Here is a 21,320-nt window from a genome sequence, read left to right as displayed (position 1 = left end):
AGCAGCCCAGACCTGCTAGGACCCCTTCATACTGGTTGGATCCAGCCCAAGCCAGTAGGAACCAGCCCAAAGCAGTTTGAAAAAGTCCAGGCGGATTCTAAGTTCCCAAGGCCGGTTTGAATTGGCCCAGACTGCTTGGAACTGGCTCAGACTGGTTTGAACAGGTCTAGGCTGGTTTGAACCGGTCCAAGCCAGGTGGAACAGGTCTAAGCCGGTTGGAACCCGTTCAGACCGGTTGGAACTGGTCCAAGCTGGTTTGAACCAGCTGAACCCAATTGGGAAATGTCCAGGCGGGATCCAACTTGCCCACACCAGTTTGAACTGGCACAGACTGTTGGAAGTGGCTCAGACTGCTTAGAACTGGTCTAGGCTGGTTTGAACCGGTCCAAGTCGGTTGAAACAGGTCCAAGCCGGTTGGAACCAGTCTAGGCCAGTTTGAAATGGTCTAGGCCTGTTTGAAATGGCCCAAGCCAGTTTGAGCAGATCCAAGTGGGTTGGAACTGGCCCAGACAGGTTTGAGCAGGTCCAGGCCAGTTGGAGCAGGTGCAGGTCATTTGAAACTGAATTTGACCGGTTCAAACCAGCCCAGACCTGTTCAAACCGGCTTCGACCGGCACAAATCGGCTTGGACTGGTTCAAACCAGTCTAGACCTGTTCCAACCAGTCTGGGCCAGTTCAAACTGGTCTGGTCAAGTTGGAGCCCACCTGGACCTTTTCCAACTGGTTTTGGCTGCTTCCAACTGGCTTGGGCTGGATCCAACTGGTATGAAATGATTCCAACAGGTCTGGGCTGCTTCCAAGCGACATAGACCTGTTCCAACCAGCCTGGACCTGTTGTAACCATCTTGGGCCAGTTTCAAATGACCTGCACCTGCTCCAACTGGCCTGGACCTGCTCCAACCTGTCTGGGCCAGTTCCAACCCACTTGGAACTGTTCAAACCGGCCTAGACCGGTACAAAACTGCTTCAACCAGTTCAAACCGGCTTGGACCGGCAGAAACCGGTCTAGACTGGTTCCAACTGGCCTAGACTGGTTCCAACCGGCTTGGACCTGTTTCAGCCAACTTGGACCGGTTCAAACCAGCCTAGACCTGTTCCAACCAGTGTGGGCCAGTTCCAAGTGGTCTGTGCAAGTTGGAACCCGCCTGGACATTTTCCAACTGCTTTGGGATGGTTCCAACCGGCGTGGACTGGACCCAACAGGTATGAACTGGTTCCAGTTGATGTGCATCAGCAGGGCTCCCCCTGCTGGTGTTAACCCTTCCGGGTTTTCAAGCAAGCAGTTGGAAAATGTCCAGGTGGGTTCCAAATTGCCCAGACTAGTTGGAACAGGCCCAGACTGGTTGGAACAGGTCTGGGCTGGTTTGAACCGGTCCAAGTCGGTTGAAACAGGTCCAAGCCGCTTGGAACTAGTCTAGGTCAGTATGAACCGGTCTAGGCCGGTTTGTCTAGGCCGGTTTGAACAGTTACAAGTGGGTTGGAACTGGCCCAGACAGGTTGGAGCAGGTGCAGATCATTTGAAACTGGCCCAAGCTGGTTACAACAGGTCCAGGCTGGTTGGAACAGGTCTATGTCACTTGGAACCAGCCCAGACCTGTTGGAATCATTTCATACCAGTTGGATCCAGCCCAAGCCAGTTGGAAGCAGCCGAAACCAGTTGGAAAAGGTCCAGGTGGGCTCCAACTTGCCCAGACCAGTTTGAACTGGCCCAGACTGGTTGGAACAGGTCTAGACTGGTTTGAACCAGTCCAAGCCGATTTGTGCTGGTCGAAGCCGGTTTGAACTGGTCTAGGCTGGTTTGAACTGTTCAAATTCAGTTTCAAATGACCTGCACCTGCTCCAACTGGTCTGGACCTTCTCCAACCTGTCTGGGCCAGTTCCAACCCACTTGGAACTGCTCAAACTGGCTTGGGCCTTTTAAAACCGGCCTAGACCTGTTCAAACTGGTTTGTACCGGCAATAACCTACCTAGACCGGTTCAAACTGGCCTAGACCGGTTCCAACCCACTTAGACATGTTTCAACCGACTTGGACCGGTTCAAACCAGCCTAGAACTGTTCCAACTAGTCTGAGCCAGTTCCAACCAGTCTGGGCCAGTTCAAACTGGTGTGGGCAAGTTGGAACCCGCATGGACTTTTCCCAACTGGTTTCAGCTGGTTCAAACTGGATTGGACTGGTTCCAACCCGTCTAAACCAGTTCCAACTGGTTTGGACCTGTACCACCCGGCTTGGACTGGTTCAAACCAGCCTAGACCTGTTCAAACCAGTCTGAGCCAGCAAAAAAACCCTTTCTGCAACCCCAAGAGTGCCAGATTGGAGGGAGGTCCCTCACTCATCAGTTTCTTTATGTACCAGAATGTCCCATTTCCCTTTTGGGACGTGATTTCCTATCTAAAATTCAAGCTCAAATAGCCTTCACGCCTAAAGGGGCAGAATTGAAATTACCACCAATTGTAGTAGCTCTAAAGCCAGGTGCAAGCACAACTGCGCATGCGTCGGTGTGGGTAGATGCACACCCGTCTCGCTCTTGGGACTTTACTAATTAAAAGCCTGAGAAACAAATAACTCTCTGCAAACTGATAGCTGAGATACCTGATCGAAAACTGGGCTTAGGTCCAAGTCCTGGATTGGAGTAAGTTAGTGTTTAAAACGGTGGTTTATCTATTTATTTGGGAAAGACTTGAGAAGGACTTAGCAAGATGGCCAAGTCTTTGAAGGAGCTGGGTGAAATGATTCAGCGTTCGGAAGCAAATGTTCGCGCTGATATGCAAGACTTGAAAGGAGAGATGAGAAGAATGACTGCTACAGTAGAAAAAGTTATGAAAATAGCAGAGTATGCAAAAGAGGTAGCTGATGCAAACGTAAACAAAATAGAATCTCTGACAAAAAGGATTTCACAAATGAACGATAGACAGCGCAGAAGGAATTTAAAATTCTCTGGTATTTCTGAAGATATTGGGAATAAGGACCTGGAAAAGGAGATGTTACAAGGGCTCAAAGAACAAGGAATTGAAATTGAGCAGAATGAAATTGAGAGAGTGCACCGGGTGTTCACATCACAAGGAGGCTCTGGACTTCCCAGGGTCGTAATTATGGCACTCGCAAGAGAGAAGTTAAGAGATCAAATTTATAAATCACTCCGGCAGAAAGCAGACCTGCAGTTTAAACAGCGAAAGGTCATAGTGAGACAAGACCTTTCTCAGGAAATGCTTCAAGACAGGAAACGTATGCAGCGGTTTGCACAAGCTCTCTACAATAACAAAATTCTCTTTACCTGGGCCTACCCTGCTACACCGTTGGTTTTTAGAGACAGCAGGAAATATTCTGCTAAGAACCCTGGTGAAGCAAAAAAAATGCTAGCTGATTTAGGAGTTGGACTAGAAGGACAGACTGAGCAAGAACTCTCATGTTCGGAAGAATTACAGGTAGACCAACAGGGAGAGTCGAGTGAAGAATCTCCAGAATCTCCAGTGCAGAGACAAGAGAATAAAAGAAGACGGAAGTCAAGAGGGGAAGGAAACAGCAAGAAATAATATATACTAGAGACATCTAAAATGGTCTTTTGTGTATATATATATATATATATGTGTGTGTGTGTGTGTGTGTGTGTTGCTTTTTCTGATATAAACTTTCCAAGAGCAAAGGGAGAGGAGTGTGGTTCTCCAAGATACCATGAGACAGGGATCATGGAGATCCCTAACTGAGTCTCAGGGGAGAGTTGAATGGGCCAGAATTGAAAATATAATATATGTACACAGAGGGATTCAAAAAATAAACAGTAGCTGGGATAATGGATAGATCTTTAAAGGTTTTATCTTTAAATGTTAACGGGCTGGCCTCAAACACCAAACGCTACTGGGTTCTGACACTGGCTAAGAAAATGAAAGTGGATATGCTATGCCTTCAGGAGACTCATAGAGCCCAAGCAAACAATAGACCTTTGTTATGCTCTCAGCAATGGGGCCTAATAGCAGAATCAAAAGCGACGAACAAGGCTAGAGGGGTCACTATACTATGTAATGCAAATCTTAGGCCGGAGGTTCTGAGCCGAAAAAAGATAATGATGGTAGATTTATATTCTTAAAAATTAAACTGTCACAAAAAATCTTTACAATAGCTAATATATACAAGCCTAACACAAGACAGAAAAAAATTATAAAGAAAACCTTCAATAGACTGCAGCTTTACGCTAAGGGGAAGTCATCGTTACAGCAGACTTTAATTGGAATATAAAGAATAGTACTTTCAGGTTATCTAAATGGGGATTAAAGGATGTTTTTGAGAGGGGAAACCCCAATACCAAACCTACCTTCTTTTCCAACAGACATAAGACTTTCTCTTATATTGACTATGTGCTAATTAAAGAAGGGAATGAAATCAGTGTTAGAACAGCAAAGACTATGGGAATATGGATTTCAGACCATGCTCCACTATTTGTGGAGCTGGGACTGGAAGAGGATGGAAAAAGTAGGAGATGGCAGTACAATAACCTAATGATGGCAAAAGAGATTGACAGGGAATATATTAGAAAACCAATTGGTTGGTATTTTAAAGAAAACAATAGTTCAGCCGAGATCCTGATAGTATGGGACGCTTTCAAAGCTGTTATAAGAGGACATTGTATACTGAAAGAGATTGTGATTAAGAAGGATTGGTACTCGGGGAGACAGGAAAAAATTAAAGAGATTGAAATCTTGCAACAACAGCAACAAGTTACATTTCTACGGAGGAGACAGGAGCAGTTAAGAAAGTTAAAACAGGAATTGGATGAGCTGGATATAGTTGGAAGAGAGATAATATGATCAAAAATGATTTTCAGAGAACCTCAATAGGATCATATAAGAGACTGGCAAACAATTTAAAGAAAAGAAGGGATCAACAGAGGGTGGAGGCCATTAAGACCAGAAGGAAAATACATACACAAAGCTCTAGAGAAATAAGGAAAGAATTTGCAGGATTCTATCAATCTTTATATAAAGAAGAAAATAAAAATATAACTAGGGAAAGTTTAGGGTTTAAAATCGAAGAAAGTGATAGATTAAGACTGAAGAAGGAAATTTCTCTGGAAGAAATAGAGAATGTAGTTAAATCATTTAAAAGTAAGAAATCCCCAGGATTAGATGGAATTACGCCAGACTTTTATAAAGAAACAATTGATATCCTGGGCTCAGAACTGAAAAAAGTATTTAATAATATCTTAGAAGGGGGGGGAGCCCCAGACACTTGGAAACTAGCGGAAATAGTAGTGATAGAAAAACCACAAAAGGACCCTACAGAGGTGGGGTCATACAGACCAATTAGCCTATTAAATCAAGACTATAAGATATTTACAAAGATCCTGGCAAGGCGACTGGAAAAGGTGTTACCTAAAATAATTAAGGAAGATCAATATGGATTTGTTAAGGGAAGATACATAGGCCATCCTATAAGAAATGTGTTTTAATAAATACATTTAATAAATACATTTTTTATTTTTTTATTTTTATTGTTTTTTATTTTTATTGTTTTAATAAATACATTTATTAACAAGCAGGGTAAAAGGAAAATTGGTGGTCTTAAAATTGGATGTGTATAAGGCCTTCGACACAATTTGACATAAATTTTTTATGGAAGAGGTAAAATTTTATGCAAGAGGTAGGATTAGGAGAGAACTCTGTCGAAACAATCCGGGAATTGTATAGAGAAGGGAAGGCTGTGGTCAGAGTGAACGAGGGGGTTTCAGATCAATTCAATATACAAAGAGGAGTTAAACAAGGATGTTCACTCTCACCACTACTATTTGCATTGGGTATGGAGTACTTGGCAGACAGAATACGAAACTCAGTAAGGATAAAAGGATATAAGGAAGGAAAGGAAGAAATTAAGTTAAAGATTTATGCAGATGCTATCCTATTATTATTTACAAACCCCTTAGAGGGTGTAAGAGAATTTATGATAATCCTGAAGAACTTTAAAGAAGAGTCGGGATTTGGAGAAGTCTGAAATTTTATTTGGGGATGTAAATAGAGAGGAGAAGAAGGAAATTGCAAAAATGACAAAAATGGATATCAATAGGAAAAGAATTGAATACTTGGTGTAAATATTATTAAAAATAGTGCTAGGATTCCAGATGTAAATTACAAAGAAGCGTGGAGAAAGATCAAGACAGATATAAAATCATGGAAAAATAAGAATTTATCTATTCTAGGTAGGGTTAGAGCAGTTAAAATATTTTATTTTTATTTTTATTATATTTATTTCAAGTAATTACACTACCCATTAGGAAAATATGGTTCAAAACATGGAATAAGGTATTTAAAAATTGGATTTTTGGAAGTAAAAGAGTTAGAACCCCAGACATAGTAAATTATTCATCTCAAGAAGAGATGGAATGGGGAATACCAAACTTAGAATTTTACTATGAAACGTTCCAGTTGAAAAATCTAATAGATATTGGATACATGGAAGGGAATAAATGATAAGGCTGGAGAATGAAATAAATGAAGGAATAGGAAGAGAAGGGCTATTTAATAGAGATATTAACATGGCTTTTAAGAAGATAATAGGACCAAGGAAAACTGCGTTAGGAATCTGGAAGAACTGGAATACAAAATGGATGCCAACATACTCAAGGTGGATGCCGTTAAAATATATGCAGGAGGGTCAAAGGGAGCCTGGTTGGTGGAAGAAATTAGAAGATCAGGGATTTTATAAATTAAAAGATATGTTTGATGAAGAGGGGAATTTAATTACAAAAAAAGTTTTTAAAGAAAAAATAGGAAAACAATATTGGGTGAAAGTGCAAGGACTTTATGATTTAATAAAAATGGAAAGAGCAGATGAAACGATGAGGACACAAATGAAAATAGATATGGTGCTGAACAAAAGACAAATGACGAAGAAAGGGATAGTAGGGATGTTATATAAAGTGATGATAAGCAACAAAGAAAGAATGATAAGGATAATTCAGATTAAATGGGAGCAGGAAGGTATGATCCATCCAAACACGGCCCAAGAAATTGTGGCACTCACTAGGGCCCTACAGCTGTCAACAGGCTGCTGTGCCAATATCTATACTGATTCAAAGTTTGCCTTCTTAACCCTGCATGCCCATGAAGCCCTATGGAAGGAGAACGGACTCATTGGTACAAAGGGCAAAGCTCTCAAATACGGCCCACAATTAGAAAATCTCTTGGAAGCTGTATGGGCACCCGAGAAAATTGTTGTAATGCACTGCCGGGGCCACAGCCGGGAGTCCACCAAAACGGCAAAGGGCAATCATTTGGCAGACAAGGCAGGAAGGAAATCAGCCCTGGAGGAACCTCCACCAGACTCTATGATAGCCTCCCTTTTGCCGACAGTTATTAATATGCAGGAAATGAAGCCCATTTATACAGAGAGAGAAGCAAAATGGGCCCATCAGGAAGGAAGAACCAGTTTACCTCCCCATAAAGGATGGTTAATATTGCCACATCAGCGAGTTTTCGTCCCAGAAACCCTAGGCAGAGAAGTGGTGAAGCGTTACCACGAGTCCACTCATTGTGGAGCCACAGCGTTGCAAGAAGGCCTAGGCAGGCAATTCTATATCGCCAGGCTATCTCAGCTGGCTGAGGCCGTGTCAAGAACGTGTCTCCTATGTGCCAAAAACAACCCCAAGCAGGGCCCAGTACTTCCTCCAGGAGTACAGCAGACAGGCTTAATGCCAATGGAGAACATGATTGTGGAATTCACGGAAATGCCTGGGGCAAGAGGCTATCATTATCTGCTCGTCTTTGTAGATACTCCAATGGGGTGGGTTGAGGCGTATCTCACAAGGACTGAGAAAGCCCGGGAAGTTGTTAAGCACCTCTTAACCGAGATCATCCTGAGATTTGGGCTACCAAGCAGTATAGGCAGTGATAATGGACCAGCCATTATCGCTTTGTTAGTGGCAGGTGTATGCAAAGCCCTGCAGATACAATGGAAACTGCACGCTGCCTACCGACCACAGAGTTCCGGCAAGACAGAAAGAATGAACTGGACTCTTAAATCACAGCTGGCCAAATTGTGCCAGGAAACTCATGGCAATTGGGTGGACTTTCTACCCGTAGCCTTGCTCAGGATCAGATGTGCACCCACCAAGAGGCTAAAGCTCTCTCCCTTTGAGCTTTTGTATGGAAGACCTCCTCCACTTACCACAGAAATAAAAGCAGACTTGGTGCAAACGGGAGGACAGATTACATCAGAACAAATCCAGTCTCTCTCTCGTGTTTTGATTTCTCTTAACAGGTGGGCCCTTGAATGTACGCCAATCAACCTGGCTGAACCCATACAGCCCTTCCAGCCTAGAGATGAGGTGTGGATGAAGGAGTGGAAGAACAACCCATTGGCTCTTAAGTGGCATGGTCTTGCTTGCCACGCCATCTTGCTTGCAACGCCTACCACGGTGAAAGTGGCCGAGGTGACCCCCTGGATTGATCACTCTTGTCTGAAGTGGTCTGAGGGTCACTGGAACTGTGAGCAGAATCCTTCGGACCCCCTGAAGTTGAAGATCACCAGGAACCCCTGCCCCTAGCCCCACCGGGAGTGGGTTAGGGCACGAGCCCCAGACACCTGGTCTGTTCTCACTGCACCGGAAGCCAGTGAGTCTACGCACACCCGAAGATTGAGGAACTGCACCAGCAGATGGGAGGATCTTTACCAGTTGAATTATCAGCCAGTCCTCAATTTGTGCCAGATTTAAATACAGACCAGCTGTACAGATAGTAGTAAGGAATGTGGATGGGCTAGGGAACATAATTGATAAGTGGGTAGAGTTGTTGGAGGATTACGGATGTCATATCCCCTTGTATTTTCATGATTGGTACATACCCGTTTGGGTACAAGCATTACCAAGGCAGCTGTGCCATATACCCATATACCCTTAGAAGGGTTTTGGCCGAGACCAACCTATCATAGGAGGTAAATGCCCGGAGAACCTAAAAGAACCGTTGTCGGGTTCTCTCACCCACCACCCCAAGGTGTACTTCCTCCCACCATACTGGTCACAGTAGCCTTCTTTCCTCCCCCCCGCCAAACCCTTTTTGAGTAGCAATAGCAGAGTGTATATAGTGTGAATTGACCACTCCAGTTCGACCAGAACGCGGGAACCACTAAGAGGCTCTACTGGGTGCAGCTGAACGGAGGGTTGGCTCACTCTCCAGGTATGCTCTGGTCTTGGTTACCTCCAGTTCTTCTTACAGTAATAATAACTGTTCTCCTTATCTTCTTTTACGTATATAGGAAGTATTGCTTCGGAAAGACTACCCACGAGGAATTGTTGATATCCTTGGGCTCCTTGAACCCCTGGAGTTCCTTGATCATGATGAAGTTGATGTTAACCCTGATGTGCATCTTGACCTTGAGGAGACCAATGACAAAAGAAAATGTTTTTGTAAAGCATGCTAAGCAGATGTTTAAATATATGGCGAAAATGTCACCCTTTATTATGAACACCCTAGAAAGGTAGCTGACATATCCCAGGACTAATCAGGGACCTTGACGTTGTCTTGGCAGGCCTAGTGTATAATCATAGTGGCCTTTTCGTGACACCTCCTTCTGAAATGAATGATACCTCCTACCGATATTTCCGGTTCTCCAGAACCACCCAGGGCTTGTGCTTTTGTTGTTATGCCTCTGGATCATGGAACACCAAATGGAAAGATTGGCCGAATGTCCAGCACCACCAACATAAAGGTTGGCTGGGAAATTACACACAGTGCACTGCTAAGTTTTGGTTGTGGGGTTCCTTCAACGCCTCTTACCAAAGCAACACCACCTCCTCAGATCTGTACCCATACTTTCCCAGTCAACTTCACTGGACAGGGATCCATCTGCTCTGGCTGGCTGATCAAGGACCCCAATCTTTGGTTCTTGTATAATGGACTAGCCACTAATTACCACCCCGGTGATTATCAGTGTGTGGGAATAGGTGCCTTTACTTTCCCTGTGACTGTGGAGGCTTTTCCTCCTCTACCCTCTCTTAGAAACAGAAAGAGGAGAGAAGTCCAAGGGGAACAGTGCAATGATGAGATTTTCCCGGCCCGCTCTGTGGGTGCTGTTGGTGGAGGCTCCGTTAGCATCCTCACCATCGGCATACATCCCGGAGTTGTGGCTGAACAAAACCATGAAGCACTATTTGCCCTAACATGCAGGTTGGAGAAAACCATCAATGCCGCTACACATATCCTCTGACAGTTGCAGTCTGAGATTGAGGATTTGAACCAGATAGCAGCAGCTAATAGACTTGCTCTTGACTATCTTCTCGCCAAATCAGGAGGTTTTTGTAAAATAGTCCCGGAAGGCAAATGCAGAGTGAAGTTTCATGACCTCAACAACACTATTGAGGACGAGTTGCCAAAATTACAGGCCCTTATAAATGATAACCAACCCAGTCAGAATCCTTGGGAATGGATGTGGTCTTGGGTCCCAGGAGCAGGATGGTTACATAGCCTTTTGACCGCCATTGCAGTAGGAGGATTCGTCTTCCTAATACTTCTTTGCATCACCCCTTGCTGCATATCTCTAGTCAGAGGAATGGTGGCCCGAAGCATTAAGAATCTCACTGAAACCCACATCATGGCCATATACCGAGCCCTGCCCCCTCTGCCAGAAGAAGAGCATGAGTACGCTCAACTAATTCGTGAAATACCCCCTGAAGAGATCCCCTTGAGAGACACAGTTGTCTATACCGGGGTTCAACATGAGAGTCAAGCTGGAGAAACAACTGTGACTTGTTTCTAAGCTTGAAAGAGGGGAATGTGGCAAGGCCACCTGGAAGAGTTTTATGTATAACCATGTATCCTAATAATGCTTAAATTGTTAAGGCTAGAAGTGCCTAAAAATCTTAAGAATCAAGATTATATGCTTGCATCTTGTTGAATGATTTTTTAAAAATCTTAATGATTTCTTCATGAACTTGTTCCAAAAGCTTTTTATCTCCTTACACCCCACCATATATGGTACACTGTTCCTATCTCGGTGTTACATCTCCAACACACATTTTTTTTTGCTTATAGATTTTTGCCGATTCCTCGGGGCAGGGGTTAGGTACCATCGGTAGATCATTTTCATTAGATTCTCCCTTATTGTATAACATGCTGTGATCCTGATGTCAAATTCCACAGCTAACATTATGTTGTGGCCAAAATCCTGCGCCCACTTTATCATAACGTCCTTTAGCATCTCATCCTTGAGTTCCCATTCCAAAAGTAGATCATACATCCTAGATAGGGTCTTTTTATTAATTTGTACTAATTCCTTTTGTAAGAATGACTTCTTTTCTCCAAAACCAATCTTCTTTTCTCCAAAAGCACTTTTCTTATCCTGATTATATGCACTATTAGGTGATAGTGAATCCAGCCGTTACAATACTGTTTAATTTCTTCATACAATTTGATTTTTAATTGGCCCTGTTCTACCTTTATTAATTGTTGCTAAGTTGCCCAATTTGTGTCCATGTTTGTCTTTTTTACCGTTATCATCTCCACTGGGGAGACCCACCAGGGTATTTTGGGCTCTAATTGTCTGTAGTACTTATCCCAGACCTTGTATAATGAAATTCTGACTATATGATTTAAAAAGTCCTTATGCACTGCCACTTTGTTGTATGTTAGGTAGGCGTGCCATCCAAACCTCGTATTCCAACCTTCTAAATCTAATATATCAGCCTTCTTTAAGAAGGTGGGGTTGTTTAAAATGATTGTTAAATGTGTTGTGCTGATTTAGATTTTGTATTTGTGGGCTGGAGTGCTGTTTCAGGGCTCTTGTATTGTTTATTAGTGTGCAAACATTAGTCTTGTGGCTATTTTTAGTATGTTTTTATTATTTTAATTTATATTATGTTCTGATATTTTTATTATGAATTTTGTGCAGTGATTATTCTTATTATGTATTTTGTGCTTCGTATACTTGGTGTTGTGAACCACCCTGAGATTCAACATCAATAAAATCAACAATCAAAAACAGCATCAACAAGAAACACAACAACAACAAAAAGGTTTCCTACCGCTGTGTACGGAGGGTCGTGAGGCCAGCACCACTCCTCTTGGTCCATCCTGATGGCGTTGATGTTCCTGGCGCTGGTCCAGACTGGATCCCGCGGAGAGCAGAAGATGGTATCTCTGCAGCACAACTCTGATGTTATGTTGCCTTGGCCTGCCGCTGCTGCGGATGTTCTGTCAGGAGGAGAAAGGGGCTCCTTGAGAAACGTCACCTCCAAACAGCCCACCAGATGTCCCAATAGCCCACCAGATGCCTCACTCACCTGGCATGCAGCTCAGGAAGTCCTGCGGGTAAGGTTCCCTGTGAATGCAGTGGAGCAGCCTCCTCAAAAAGCGCTGGACCCTGCCTTTCTTCCGATGTTTATAGGCCCGCTGCATGATGTTCAGGCAGCTCCTCCCTGTCTGCCTGAGCCCTTCTTCCTCGTGCTGCTGCATCTCTTCCAGCCCTGAGTGGCAAGGGAGAAAGGTTGAGCAAGGCGGAGATACACAGGAAAAGAGCCATCCATCAACAATATGAAAACAGCCATCAGGTGTGTTTGTGTGTGAGAGAAGAAGAAGAAGAAGAAGAGTTTGGATTTGATATCCCGCCTTTCACTCCCCTTCAGGAGTCTCAAAGCGGCTAACAATCTCCTTTCCCTTCCTCCACCACAACAAACACTCTGTGAGGTGAGTGGGGCTGAGAGACTTCAAAGAAGTGTGACTGGCCCAAGGTCACCCAGCAGCTGCATGTGGAGGAGCGGAGACACGAACCCGGTTCCCCAGATTACATGACTACCGCTCTTAACCACTACACCACACTGGCTCTCAAGAGAGCAGTGAAGTCACATTCCAATTCTCTTTGCATGTTCATCTTGTGGCACCTCTGTCTGAACATACATCTGGGAATTTGCCTTCCCCTGAAGACCTTTCTCAGCAGAAGCATCCCTCCCTGCCCTCCGTACGTCTCACTCACATGTTCTGTAGGATGCCATGTCTTGATCGTGGATGAAACTGGCATCCCGGAAAGCCAGATGACCTAGAGAGAGGGGGGGGCAAGAAAAGGGACATCATCTCAGTGCAAAGCAAGTGGAGACAGAGGCAGCTCGGTAGGAGGACAGGTATGCTCTAGAGGTCTCCACCCTCGCGGAGCACTCAGAGCAAGATCTGGGCGCAGATGGAGGCCTACCTAGCAGGTGGCCTGGGGACATGCCCATCCTCCCTGGCATCGTTACCAAGACGTTTCTGTCCATCCCTACCAGGGAAGAACGTTGCTTGACTTACCCAGAAACAGAGCTGCCACCCTGGAGACTGATGGCAGCCTGTTGGCGGACGGCTTCGTACATGTTAAGGCAGCACTCCGAAGGGTGTCCTTGCTGAAGGTCTTGCTCTGTGGGCAAGGACAAAGGAGAAGTGGCATCAGAGAGGCTTGAGAGCACGGCAGAAGAGCCTTGCACTGCCAAAGACATGCCTGGGCAAAGGTGCCAACGAAGCAGAGGGACCTTACCAGATGCTTGGCAGCCTGGTGGAGAGCAAAGTGGAGGCTAAATTTGTTGGGATGAGCCCACCACTTCACTTGTGGGGCTAGATGGGAAAGAGCCCTCCTTGCAGCCTGCAACACAAGAAGAGAAGAGGGTTACAAATTGCAGCACATAGTCTCGTAAGCTCCTGAGAACAATCCCTCCCTCCTACTGTTTAAGTCCACCTCTTTGGCCCTCACCTTGGCCACCTCGTCCTCGTCTTCGAGGTGGATGAGGACCACAACCAGTTCGTGAATGGCTTCTTCTTCTGTTGTTGTTGTTATTATGGGAAGCCTTTGGTCTCTCACCCAGCCCCGAAGCAGCCCCAGATGTTGGATGGCTGATGTCCGGACGGAGGCTTCCTCCTGTAGGCAGAAAATATCAGAGGTTGTGTTTCTCATCAGATCAGTTTCCTTTCTCCTGCCCACTGGGGTGTTTTGAGGCTGCTCAGCCCCCTATCCTCCTCCTGGGGGAGACTGGGGGCAGGGGTGACTCTCTCCCTGCGTTTTCCAGGCAGGCTTCCAAGAGAAGGTGTTCCAGAGGAACACCCTCCTGAAGCCAGAACATCTCCGCTGCATGCCAGTCTAAACCCCACCCTTCCTCTTCCAAAGCATTCCTCCTCCACCGGGTGTGGTGTCATGTTTCCCCTCATACTCACATGGGCAGCCAGACCGCAGTAGGTTGCCGCCAGCATCTTCAGGTCTTCCTCTCCCAGCTCCCTGGAATGGTAGGCTTGGTCTACCAGCTCTATCAACTCTGGGAGGACATCAGCTTCTGCAGAAGGGAGGGAATCCAGCAGCAACAGCCGCAGAAGCGAAGGGTCCTACACAAAAGAGAGAATCTTTTCAAAGGTCTGAAAGGCCTCACGCCTTTTAGCACAGGCCCTTCAGTATTGTGCCAGCAAAAGAGTGCTGGACCATGATTAGAATCAAGATCTGTACCCCCCTCCCTCCCTCCCTCTGAGCATCACTTGCCATGTCAGAGTCCAGAAGCAGGGATATTCCTCTGACGCTGAGCTTCCGGACTTGCAGGTGGTCGTGTGCCAGCCAGTTGAGGAGCTGCTCCAGTGTATCTTCACAGGGATAGACCTCCAGACGGCAGCTGAGCAGCTAAAGAGGCCCAAAGAGAAAGAAACTCTTCAGTGATGAGAGGCTGAGGCAGGTTCTCCTTTTACCCACCATTTGCAATTCTGCACAGAGCAAACCCACTGAAGTGAATGTACCAAAGTTTCTCATGTACATCAAATCCAGTGGGTCTACTCTGAGGAGCACTAAAACAGGCAACAGTCTGTAGGCTCAAAGCAGCCCAACACTCGGCAGAAACCAAGCCAGGGCCTCCTTGCTGCACCCATTTCCTCCCGCGTCAGTCCCCCTCACCTCGATGTAGATAGCTGCCGCGACTTGTGGCATTCCGGCAAAATCCTGGTCCTTGAGAGCAGCGATGATGCTTTCCACCATGGGAGGGATCCACCAGTGTCGCTTTCCGACAGCTCTGAAATGGAGAAGGAGATCTCAGTAAGGAAGGGAAAGACACCGCAGGAAGCAAACAGGGGCACAGTCCGATCCCGTGCCTTCAGCTCCATTTGCCAGACCACTGGGGAAGGTCACCGCGTTCTTCCTCTTACCTCACCATGGCAGACAACCCCTGGCTGAAAGTCTCCCGGCAGAAAAGTTGGTCAACGATGGCCGCCTCCACTTGCTCTCCAGTGGTGCCAAGAAGGAGGTGCAGAACTTCCTTAGCCCCTCTGCAACAAAAACAAGGCCAGTTTTACCAGAAGGGTCATTGCCACACACTCAAATTCCTTCCCCATCTTTCCCTCCCTAGCAGCCGCCTGAAGGAGAGCCTCCCTTGCAAAACCAAGCTGGACTGGAAACCCCCCAAGGCTGAAGGGGAAAAGACTCCATTGGTCCCTTTGCAACACACTACTCACCCGAGGAATTCCTGGTCGTAGTGGAAGTTCATAACCATCCCCAGGAGAGCGATGAGCAGCTGTGGGAAGTTCTGGCGCACAGCTGCCTTGTAGTCCTCCATCCTGAGGATGGCGTGCAACAGGCTGATGAGATGTTGCTGGAAGAGAGAGAGGTGCAAGTCACTTTCCCTGCTTTTCTGCAGAATACAGGAATCCCTAGATATTACCCTGGGAAGAAGGAAGCCAGAAAGCAGGTGGTAGGTCCTTACCACTTCGGTGGCAGATTCTGCCAAGGGGCTTTCGTAAAGCTGCTCGGCCGTGAGATGGATCAGTTGTTCTGGGTCGGCCGATGCTAAAACCTCCTTCCACACTCTCTCGCAGTCTCTGTGAATGCAAAAACAAGAGCAATGGTCAGATTCAAGTCTTCTGCTTGCTGCCATGCTCCAGAGAGAGGAAATGGCAGCAAGGGCTTTCTGAGCAAGCCCTGCAGCTTGCCAACCTCCCCCTTAGCCCAGTAGAACCTGGAGGGCTCCATACCTGAAAGGAAACTGGAGGAGATATTCAACCACTGTCGCCAGGTGGTGGTGCGACAAGATGGACAAAGCGAAGACGGCCATGCTTCTGCCTTGCACTGCAGGCCCCTGGCTGATCTTATAGAAGCCCTCCAGCAGCACCTTCACCTGTCAGAGAAAAGGAGAGGGTTGCTTGGAAAGTACAAGGAAGCGGGGCTGTCTGCAGGCGGATCCCTCCATCCCTCATTGAAAGAGGAACCTTTGACCTGTGCCACCACAGCCATCTTCCTTCCAAGGTACCACTCATGGTCCTTGGAAGTACTGAACCCAGGCAGCTCCAGGGCGCCAGTTCCCCTATCCATTGTGGACCAAGAGAAGAAGCTTGCCAGTCTGCTCCCAGAAGGAGGAGGATTCCCCATCCCTGAACCCATGTTTCTCAGGTCCCTTGGCTGAGGTTCTTCTCCTGACATTGCCAGGCCCCTCTCAACTAACATGTGTCCTGGCCACCCAATGGCATGAGGTGGCCTCCCCTACACCAAAGCAGAGAATCTTCTTCTCTCCTACCTTTGCAGACGCCTTACCTTCACTTTTGTGCCGCCAAACTGCTTGAGGAATTCTTGCAGTAAGTGGGAGATATCCAGTGGGTTGAAGCTGCTCTCGACAACCAGGTCTCTGGCCAGGAAGCACATGGCCTCCAAGAGCTGCTCCGCAGGGAGAAAGGCACCAAAGACCTGAAGCAAGAGAGGAAGGTCAGAGATGCCCGCAGGGCAGGGCTGGGGAGCAGAAAGCCTCTGCGGAACCCAGAACATGTGGCTTGAGAGACAGCGACTTACCCTGGCAAGATGGTAACAATTATTCACGAACAATTCAGGAACCGGTCCTCCGGTGGATTTGAGGACCTTCTCAGCTCTGGTGATAAGTGTTTGGTTCCATGACGTTCGTGCCAGCATCTCTGCAAAGGAAAGCCAAAGGGTTAGTTTGGGTCTTGCTCACCCCCACCCCATGCTGGGATGCATTCTTCCAGTCTTACCTTCGTTGCGCCGCAGGATGGGCAGAAGATGGCAGAGAGCCTCTGCTGCCCGCTGCCTGCTCTCCGGGTCCGGATCCAATGCACAAAGGCAGGAAATCGCCACCAGTTGGCCAAAGGAGCATGCAGGAACCGCTACCGATGGCTGAGAAGAAACCCAGAGAAGGGACTGATAAGAGAAGCAACCCATCACCAGCGCTATTTAGGGCCGGCACGCCTGAGGATTTCCCTTTTTCTCCCAGCGCCCCAGCAGCTCCGGTTTTCCCACCCTCCCACCCTTTAGGTTTGGCTCTTTGACATGGCTATGGACTTCGGTTGGTCGCCGTCAAGGGGCCTGGTAGGAATTTTTCCCACTTGGCAAATTGGCACCAGCCATTTGGTTTTTTGCCTACCTCGTAGCAAATCATCACAACTTCCTCGGCATTGGCGGTTAGGCATTGGTGTTGTTCTGCAGTTGGAAGAGGGGAGGAAGTGCCATCGCCTGCCCCACATATCGAAGGGTAGTCCGGTAAAGGATTCCGGGGGGCGTGGCCCCGTCCGAAGCCTATGGAGGCCAGGGCCCAAGGCACACCCCCAAGTGGTGACCCCGGGGGAGCTCCTAGTTGATGTACATCAGCAAGACTCCCCCTCCTGGTGGTTAATCCTTGCCGGTCTTCTAGCAATCAGGCTGAAGCCGGTTAGTCGATAGGACCAATGCCTAAGCCAACACCGCTCAATTCCTGTAATCAATAAAGTTGTGGCCTAATTTTGCCCATTAACCTAAAATACTGGTGTCCTGTGTCTTTATTTCCGTGGGGGAGGCGGGAACTCGCCACGCAACTCACAGATTCCTGGATCTTCTGCAGGAGGGCGGAAAGATCTCGGAGCGCCTTCCTTCGGATCTTCCCACTCTTCATCGTTGCGACGACTTCCGTAAGTCTGTTCTTCAGCTGGTCCCTGCTGTCGCTTTCAGGAAGAAGATCAGCCGCATCCAGAGAAGCTGTGGTTCGGATGCTGAGGGGAGAGAGGAGTAGCACTTTTGTCAAAAGGGTTTATTGCCTCCCATCCTTCACAGACCCCAAGCGCCACCACCATTGAAATGGACCGGGTTGTTTTTTAAAAGCAGTTGATTATGGGGGAGGGGATTAGCACAGGATTACCTTGGAGAAAGATCCTCCCCATCTTCCAGGCTGATTTCTGGTATTTGATCTTCATCAAAATCAATTCCCTGTCCACAAGAAAAGAGAAAAGAGAAACAGGAACGTCAGAATGTGAAGAATGGATCAGACCCATTCATGTTTTTGTGTTGATCAGGAAAGCACAGACGAGGTAGGTTGGGAAACAAACTGAAAATCTCTGGCCTCCATTTCCTTAGAGACCTTATTCATCCTTCTATTCATTTAAGCCTTCCGTTAAGAGTTTGGGTGTAATCCTTGACACCTCCCTTTCCATGGAGGCGCAGGTTACAACAGCCAAGGCGACATTTTTCCACCTTCGCCTCATCAAGCAGTTGGTCCCTTACCTTTCCCGCCCCAACCTGGCCACAGTGATCCATGCGATGGTCATCTCCAGGCTTGACTACTGTAATTTGCTCTACGTGGGGCTGCCCTTGAAGCTGTCCCAGAAACTCCAGCGGGTGCAGAATGCTGCAGCGAGGCTCCTCACAGGGTCTCTGCCATGGGAGCATATTCACCCAGTGCTTTTCCAGTGGCACTGGCTCCCAGTGGAGTACAGGGTCAGATTGAAGGTGCTGGTTTTGACCTTTAAACCCCTTCACAGCCTCATACCCTCGTACCTATGGGACCGCCTCTCCCGGTATGCCCCACGGAGGACCTTAAGGTCCATATATAGCAACACCCTAGAGGTCCCGGGCTCTAAGGAAGTTAGATTAGCCTCAACCAGAGCCAGGGCCTTCTCAACTCTGGCTCCAGCCTGGTGGAACGCTCTGCCTCATGAGACCAGGGCCCTGCAGGATCTGATCTCTTTCCGCAGGGCCTGTAAGACAGAGTTGTTCCACCTGACCTTTGGCTTAGAATCAGTTTGATTCCCTCCCCCTCTTTCTTTTTCCTTTCTCCTCCTGTGAAGAGGCTGCATCCTAATGTTTTAATGTTGTATCTTAATCTTTTAAATTGTATTTTAATCAACTTTTTTATTATTGGTTGTTAGCCACCCTGAGCCCGGTCTTGGCTGGGGAGGGCGGGGTATAAATCTATTATTATTATTATTATTATTATTATTATTATTATTATTACTAATATTATTATTATTATTATTATTATTATTATTATTATTATTATTATTTTGAGCATTTGTACCCCTCTCTTAAGCCAAAAAGGCTCCAAGAGAGCCTTCCATGAAATCAAATGCAAGAAACTCCCTAATGCAGACTTCTATTGTAAGAAACAATCTGACCAACAGAACACACAAGGAAAGGGGGCAAGGAGGGCAGAGGAAAAGACAACTCACAAGCTCAGGCCCCAGTGTCTAGAATGCTGTTGTCATCTCTCCCACTGAGGCAGCCTGCTGAAATGGCTGCCGCCAGATGACAGTTGGGGGAGAGGAGACCTGAGGGAGATGGCCTGTCTCAGCAGAGCCCATGGCGCTGTTTCTCATCCGTCCTTCCTCCAGGAGCAGGGCCCCTGTCTCTCCCTCGCCTGCACCTGGGAGCAGCCCTTTCCTGTGATGGACTCTGTGGACAGGTGGGCAGCAGGGCTCCCTGCCTCAGCTCTGCAGAAAAACCAGCTCCACCCGGTACCCCCTTCCCCTGAACTGGGCCAGCCACTCACACTTTCTTTTCTTCTTCTGTTTTTCCCTTCCAAACTATAGTACAAAGATAACATCCAGCATGTATAAATAGAAATGAAGTCTCTTCCAGATTCACATGTACATAAATCAGAAGGAATCCTCTGTTCAAAATAATATTCAATCGACTTCAATATAGGACACTGAATTTCCCTTTCTGGCATTCCTTCTCCCCTTCCAAAAACTTGGGCAAAGCTCAACCCTTTCTTTGACGTTGGATAGCTCTTTGCCTAACTTGGTGATACCATTAATCTAGGTTCCAGATGCCGATGATGCAGTAATTCTATCTAGAACCCCCATTGGACTCAAAAGAGCACTAAGAAAGCTCGCAGCATACTGTGAATCTGAATGTCTCAAAATCAACTATCAAAAGACCAAGATACTCGCTTTTGGGGGAAAACCAAAGCTTAGAAGCTGGGAACTCCAAGGCCATAAATTAGAACAAGTCGCAAACTACAAGTATCTAGGAATGGTGGTACAGGCCTCAGGAACCAACAAACTACACATAAACTCCATCGGGAGTTCAGCGGGGGAAACTGCAAATTCTATCCTTAAATTCTTCAGAGCACAAGGGGGCTTCTTCGTCCCCGCAGCTCTAAAATGATACAAGGCCAAAACTTTGGCGCAACTCCTGCATGGTTCCTTTTTGGGTCCGCCTTCCTCTGCTTTCTCCCCCCTTGAGAGAGTTCGATCTAGACTTCTTAGAGCTCTCCTCCAAGTCCCCAGATGCATGGATTAGATTGGAAACGGGGATGATGAGAGTGGAGGCTAGCATCTGCCTAACATCAAACTACAAATGGCTGACATTGAATCTGCTCCCCCGAGGGATAGCCCCTTTGATCCTCTGTGACCAATTCCAGTCGGGCTGGCAGACTGCAGTCCTGAACACCCTCCGGAAACTGGATTTTACCCCTCAAGCCCTTCTAAGTCTGGGCTTGGGCCAGGCAAAAGCTACGGTCAGGCAAAGAATATTAGACACCGAGAGACAGCAGGACTGTGCAAGGTGCCCGGACTATAGAATTGGAGAAATTGAGAAATATATAGCCGCACCGGCAGCATATCTCTCCTTTCTTGTATCTAGGGATGCAAGAAGGGCCTTTACACTCGCCAGAAGCACGGCTTTTCCCTCGCCGGTCCTGGATGGAGCCTTTAGAAGGGTATGCTCAGAGACTTTGCACCAGTCCATTGGGAGAGATAGGAAGCCCAGAACACTAGTTCTTTGTTGTTGTTGTTTAGTTGTTTAGTCGTGTCCGACTCTTCGTGACCCCCTGGACCAGAGCACGCCAGGCACTCCTATCTTCCACTGCCTCCCGCAGTTTGGTCAGACTCATGTTTGTAGCTTCAAGAACACTGTCCAACCATTTCGTCCTCTGTCGTCCCCTTCGCCTTGTGCCCTCAATCTTCCCCAACATCAGGTCTTTTCCAGGGAGTCTTCTCTTCTCTTCTCATGAGGTGGCCAAAGTATTGGAGCCTCAGCTTCACGATCTGTCCTTCCAATGAGCACTCAGGGCTGATTTCCTTAAGAATGGATGCATTTGATCTTCTTGCAGTCCATGGGACTCTCAAGAGTCTCCTCCGGCACCATAATTCAAAAGC

At 47.0% G+C, this 21,320-nt stretch overlaps 1 protein-coding gene and 1 long non-coding RNA gene across 2 annotated transcripts in view; one reads left to right on the top strand and one right to left on the bottom strand.

Moving 5' to 3' along the window:
- LOC310769723 (uncharacterized protein) overlaps positions 1–21,320 on the bottom strand; it is an 88,933-nt gene that overhangs the window by 28,980 nt on the left and 38,633 nt on the right. Inside the window, exons 2-17 of the mRNA XM_083629384.1 lie at positions 18,083–18,150; positions 17,768–17,936; positions 16,947–17,088; positions 16,750–16,868; positions 16,498–16,647; positions 15,942–16,084; positions 15,426–15,788; positions 15,120–15,239; positions 14,872–14,986; positions 14,470–14,604; positions 14,154–14,318; positions 13,696–13,860; positions 13,483–13,587; positions 13,260–13,365; positions 12,952–13,014; positions 12,263–12,445 (exon numbers count right to left, since the gene is read on the bottom strand). Of these exons, the coding sequence (XP_083485510.1) occupies positions 12,263–12,445; positions 12,952–13,014; positions 13,260–13,365; positions 13,483–13,587; positions 13,696–13,860; positions 14,154–14,318; positions 14,470–14,604; positions 14,872–14,986; positions 15,120–15,239; positions 15,426–15,788; positions 15,942–16,084; positions 16,498–16,647; positions 16,750–16,868; positions 16,947–17,088; positions 17,768–17,936; positions 18,083–18,150 (2,311 nt within the window). The remainder of the gene's footprint in view (positions 1–12,262; positions 12,446–12,951; positions 13,015–13,259; positions 13,366–13,482; positions 13,588–13,695; positions 13,861–14,153; positions 14,319–14,469; positions 14,605–14,871; positions 14,987–15,119; positions 15,240–15,425; positions 15,789–15,941; positions 16,085–16,497; positions 16,648–16,749; positions 16,869–16,946; positions 17,089–17,767; positions 17,937–18,082; positions 18,151–21,320) is intronic.
- LOC310769971 lies at positions 1,099–5,464 on the top strand. Its single transcript, XR_014551903.1, has 2 exons — positions 1,099–1,352; positions 5,244–5,464. It is a non-coding gene; the product is annotated as an uncharacterized lncRNA (long non-coding RNA).

Source organism: Podarcis filfolensis (genome assembly GCF_964270895.1).
Source record: "Podarcis filfolensis genome assembly, chromosome: 8".
Taxonomy (NCBI): Eukaryota; Metazoa; Chordata; class Lepidosauria; order Squamata; family Lacertidae; genus Podarcis; species Podarcis filfolensis.
The sequence above is the reverse complement of the archived record's forward strand: the minus strand, read 5'-3'. Positions and strand labels throughout refer to the sequence as shown.